Below are 4,189 nucleotides of genomic sequence, written 5' to 3'. Positions count from 1 at the left end.
CTTCATATTGTGTCGGCTCAATATCTCGAAGATGCTCCTAGGGATAAAGTGTGCATGTGTGCATTCATAAGGGCGAGCGTGTATACACGTATATGCGCATCTATGTTGTACTGTATTAAAAAGACCTCCATGCTTATTTTCCAAGCATTGTCAGTTTGAAACTTCGAGGATCATGAAATCCCAAACAACCACGCTTCTTTGGTACACAAAGTTTCCGCCAACAAAACCAGTAAATCTTCCTTTCGTTAGCATCATCGCCCCAATACCACAAAAATGCATCCATGATTTCCTTACATCTGTTTTTCGGAAGCTTGAATACAAACCTTCGTTGCCCTGCTCCGGCGAGGGAGTGGCCATGAGGATGACGCGTCTTCGACTCGTTTCAGTGTTAGTCATTGCTAGGTGGTATAAGGATCTAAATATAATTTTTATTATTTTTCATTGTATTGTTATAATTGAAGGTGATTAGATTGAGAGTTTTCCTGCAAAAATAACCTTTTTGAATAGTTAGCTTCAATCGTGGATGTAACGTGCCCATTGCTTGAGAGACAGTTTTTCCTGATGTTAATGGTGATATTGGAAGATTAAATTTGTCTAGGTATGGTTCTTCAGATCTTGCTTCGTCAGATCGGTTTTGGATTTTTTTTTCTCTTGGTCGCCGCGAGGAGGATTGTTCTCGCAATATCTATCCCGACTGCTACGTCCTCGACAATGGTGATTTGTACTATCGGCTTCCAGCGACTTCGACCTGGTTGTTCGATTTTTTGTCCCTCGAATACTGATGTTGGTACTCTTGTCGACGTTGGTTGATTACTTTATGGCGCCATGCATGCATCACAGCCTTGGCATTGCGGCTTAAATTAAAACATTGGGAGAATCCTTGTTGGTATTTACATGTCTGTGGTTTGATACTTTTGTTATGTTCCTATGGTTGCCTTCAAAAAAGTATAAAATTATGTCATGGAAGAAGGAAGAGTTTGAAAATCTCAAAGATTTGCTCGTTTTTTTTAGACTTTTTTTTTAATCGCTGGAGTCAGCTCATGTATCTCTATCATGTACAATTTGCTACTACAATATATCATGGTATTTATTGTCTAAAAAAGCTTTCAATTGTTTAAAACAAAGAAAAAATTATGGCTTCTCAGTATAAGATTAGCTTGCGTTTGTTTAAAAAGAGAAAAAAAACTGGTGGCCAACTGCTGGGAAGGAAGCAAATGTTGATAACTTGATCTCTTGGAACTGTATCCAGACTTTCCAGGGCTTTGCTAACTGACATGCACGATATATATCGTCCGTGGTTTATTTAGTTGTGTGTAGATACATTTACACGTTTGAAATCAAATATCTCAAACGGTGATTGACTCTTGATACGCACGGGTCGTCGTAAGCTGATCCTTTCCTTCGAGCTAGTCGTCTACTAGCTAGGTCGTGCAAGGTACCGGCCGCCGGCATCGACAAATCTATACGCAGATCGATTAATCGATCCGTAACGGAGATCGATGACCAATGCGTGCTTACGCCGCGCCGGCGGCGAAATCGCGGACGACATCCTCCGCGACGTCTTCGGGCGCCTGCCGAGCTACCAGGACCTCCTCCGCTGCGCAGCCACGTGCAAGCGATGGCGCCGCCTCGTCACCGACCCGGCCTTCCTCCGACGCATCGGCCTCTGGCCGCAGACGGCGCGCCACCCATCCATCCTCGCCGGGGTCTTCTACCAGAACGCGTGCCCCGCCGGTAAGCCCCGCCCGAAACACGGACACCCTCCGGAATTCTTGAACCTTCAGCTTGGCGGAGCACATAGTGATACTACCTTCAACTCGTTCGTCCATGGTGCGCATCTCACCTTTGCCTCGCTGGTCGACAACGACGATGGTCTCTTCGACTTGGCGAGGCCACTCGCATCGCGCCGTGGTCTTCTTCTCGTGAGCATCCTGCTGCCTACCATGTTCCACGACATGCGCGGTACAGGCGCCCGTGATAAGATCCAGCTGGCGGTATGCCGTCCTGTGGTCGACAAGCAGCGCAGTCTTCTTCCATTGCTTTCCTTCGACCTAACTGGATCTTTGGACTGGCACCTCACCGGCTGCGCACTCCTTACCGACGAGGACCGTGGTGTCATTGATTCTTTGGATCAACCACGACAACGGTCGTGGTTTCAAGTGCTCTTGACCTACACCGGCGACAATGGGATCATATATGTCTACATGTACTCCTCTGCCACGGATACTTGGAGCACGCCCACCAAGTTTTGCCAGGCTTCACAACTCATCAGGTGTGGACCATTCGCCGGCGTTGTCACCCATAACACCGTGCACTGGTTGTACAAGGACAGGACTAGTTTCTACACGCTCAATGTAAACGCTATCACCACGGATGTCTCTCTGACCAAGATCCTGATCCACGTCGAAGCTTGTCGACAGTGGGGGCGGGTGTTGTTTCCGTGTGTCTCCGGGGAAGGAAAGCTTTCGTTCGTGAGTATGCGGAACCATGGCATATTAGTGCTCTGGACCAAGCAAGAACAAGATGACGGCGGCTATGGCCGTGAGGCTAGCTCGGGAGGGTGGTTGGGCTCCGACCTGATAAATCTAGGAAGCAAGGACGAAATAAACAATGTCTTCTACGCAGAGAGGAGAGGTGCCATGCTCATCGAGCGGTGTGGTGGTTCCTTTTTCACCATTGATCTCAAGAGCAAGGAGAAGGCGTCCATTGATATCAAGGGCGAGGAAATGGAGCCTCACAAGGGATATTGCAGGTTTCCAATGTATGATTGTAGTAGTACTTGGTGTAACGGAGTCTATGGTAGAAGACGGTTCGATTTCATCACACCAGTATTGTACGAGATGGATTGGGTGTTTGACCGTGGCATGCTCTCCACCTCTGATCAGAGGCAAGATGAAGACGGTTTAAGTCAATAATTTGTAATGAACATGTACCTAGCTACTACATGCAGAGTTTAGTAGTTCTTTCAGGGTAGATGTGATGATTCCATTTGTATTCACTCTGACTATTCTATTTGGCTCAAATAGACTATTCTATTTTGCTCAGTATATAACTGAATTTTGCGTGTCCGTAAAATAACTGAGTATGTTTATCTTGAAACCCGTGCTACAATGTCAACTTTTTTTTTCTGAGTTGACGCAACAATGTCAACTCAAAACAGAATGTCATGAAGGAACATCACTTCGTTTGTGTCTTTTTTGTGATGCAACACACGTACATGGGAGCAAAACTGAGCATGGAGCCGCACATATACGTTTTCCTGAGCTCGACGTGTTGCTTGTCTCTACAAAAAAGGTTGCGTTGTTGCCTAATAGACAGGTCGCACCAATGCCCTCAGAATAAAAGTAATTTTTGTAATCCAATAATCGATCTTGGTTAGGATGATTAACTACATTCGAATAATTAAACATTTCACAAATTAACCCGTCAATTTTGGATGCAATCTGGGATTTTTCTTGTGAAGTTTTGGAAAGAAATTGGAATGGAATAATATAGATGTATACAAAGGAAAAAATTCTCTATTTATGCAAACGTTGTACCTAGAGGATATGGATAGAGGAAGAGGGAAAAATAAAATAAAATAAATAAAAAATAAATCCAAAAAATAAGTCGAAGAGCCCAGATTCCAAATGAAGAAATGGAAACTCGCACTCCATCAGACTCTGATCTCTCCCCAGATAAAAAGAACAACTATCATCTCCTCTCGTCTCTTGAAGCTTGCGTGCATCCCGCCTTTGTATCCTTCTCATGTTCCTTCTTATGTTGCCTGCTAAGTAAGTTAACCGGATGTGGTTCTAGGCTTATTATGTTGATGAAGTATTGTCCAAAAGTTTTTGTTTATGAAGGACTACTCCTAAGGGAAATAATTAGGGAAGCGCTATGCATCGGTTGGATGATAATCTAAAAAGATCGCCCGCCTCGGCAGCCATTGGATGGAGCCCGAATACTCGTCTGATCTCTACCAAGCCTTTGCAACAATGCAAGTCTTGCGCTCGGCCCTAGGAGTCTTGTTGCAATCTTTCCCCGAACCATTTTTTCCTTTGAAACAAGACCAAGGATGCGCTCGGCCCTCTACAGCAGGAACCCTGCTGCAATCTCCCCGAACCATTTTTGGCTCGTGGCCGTGTCCGTTGCCGTTGCAACAAAACCCTTGTTGCAAACTTTCATTGCAATGGGATCGTTATTGCAA

The 4,189-nt window shown here is 45.1% G+C and overlaps 1 protein-coding gene across 1 annotated transcript; it reads left to right on the top strand.

Moving 5' to 3' along the window:
* The first annotated feature begins 1,499 nt into the window (after nt 1–1,499).
* On the top strand, nt 1,500–2,915 carry LOC119358102. The gene has a single exon (XM_037624802.1). It carries the CDS (start codon nt 1,500–1,502, stop codon nt 2,913–2,915), a length of 1,416 nt encoding a protein of 471 aa, XP_037480699.1.
* The last annotated feature ends 1,274 nt before the right edge of the window (nt 2,916–4,189 follow it).

The sequence above is a fragment of the Triticum dicoccoides genome, chromosome 2A, assembly GCF_002162155.2.
Source record: "Triticum dicoccoides isolate Atlit2015 ecotype Zavitan chromosome 2A, WEW_v2.0, whole genome shotgun sequence".
NCBI lineage: Eukaryota > Viridiplantae > Streptophyta > Magnoliopsida > Poales > Poaceae > Triticum > Triticum dicoccoides.
This window is presented reverse-complemented; position numbering and strand designations above follow the sequence as displayed.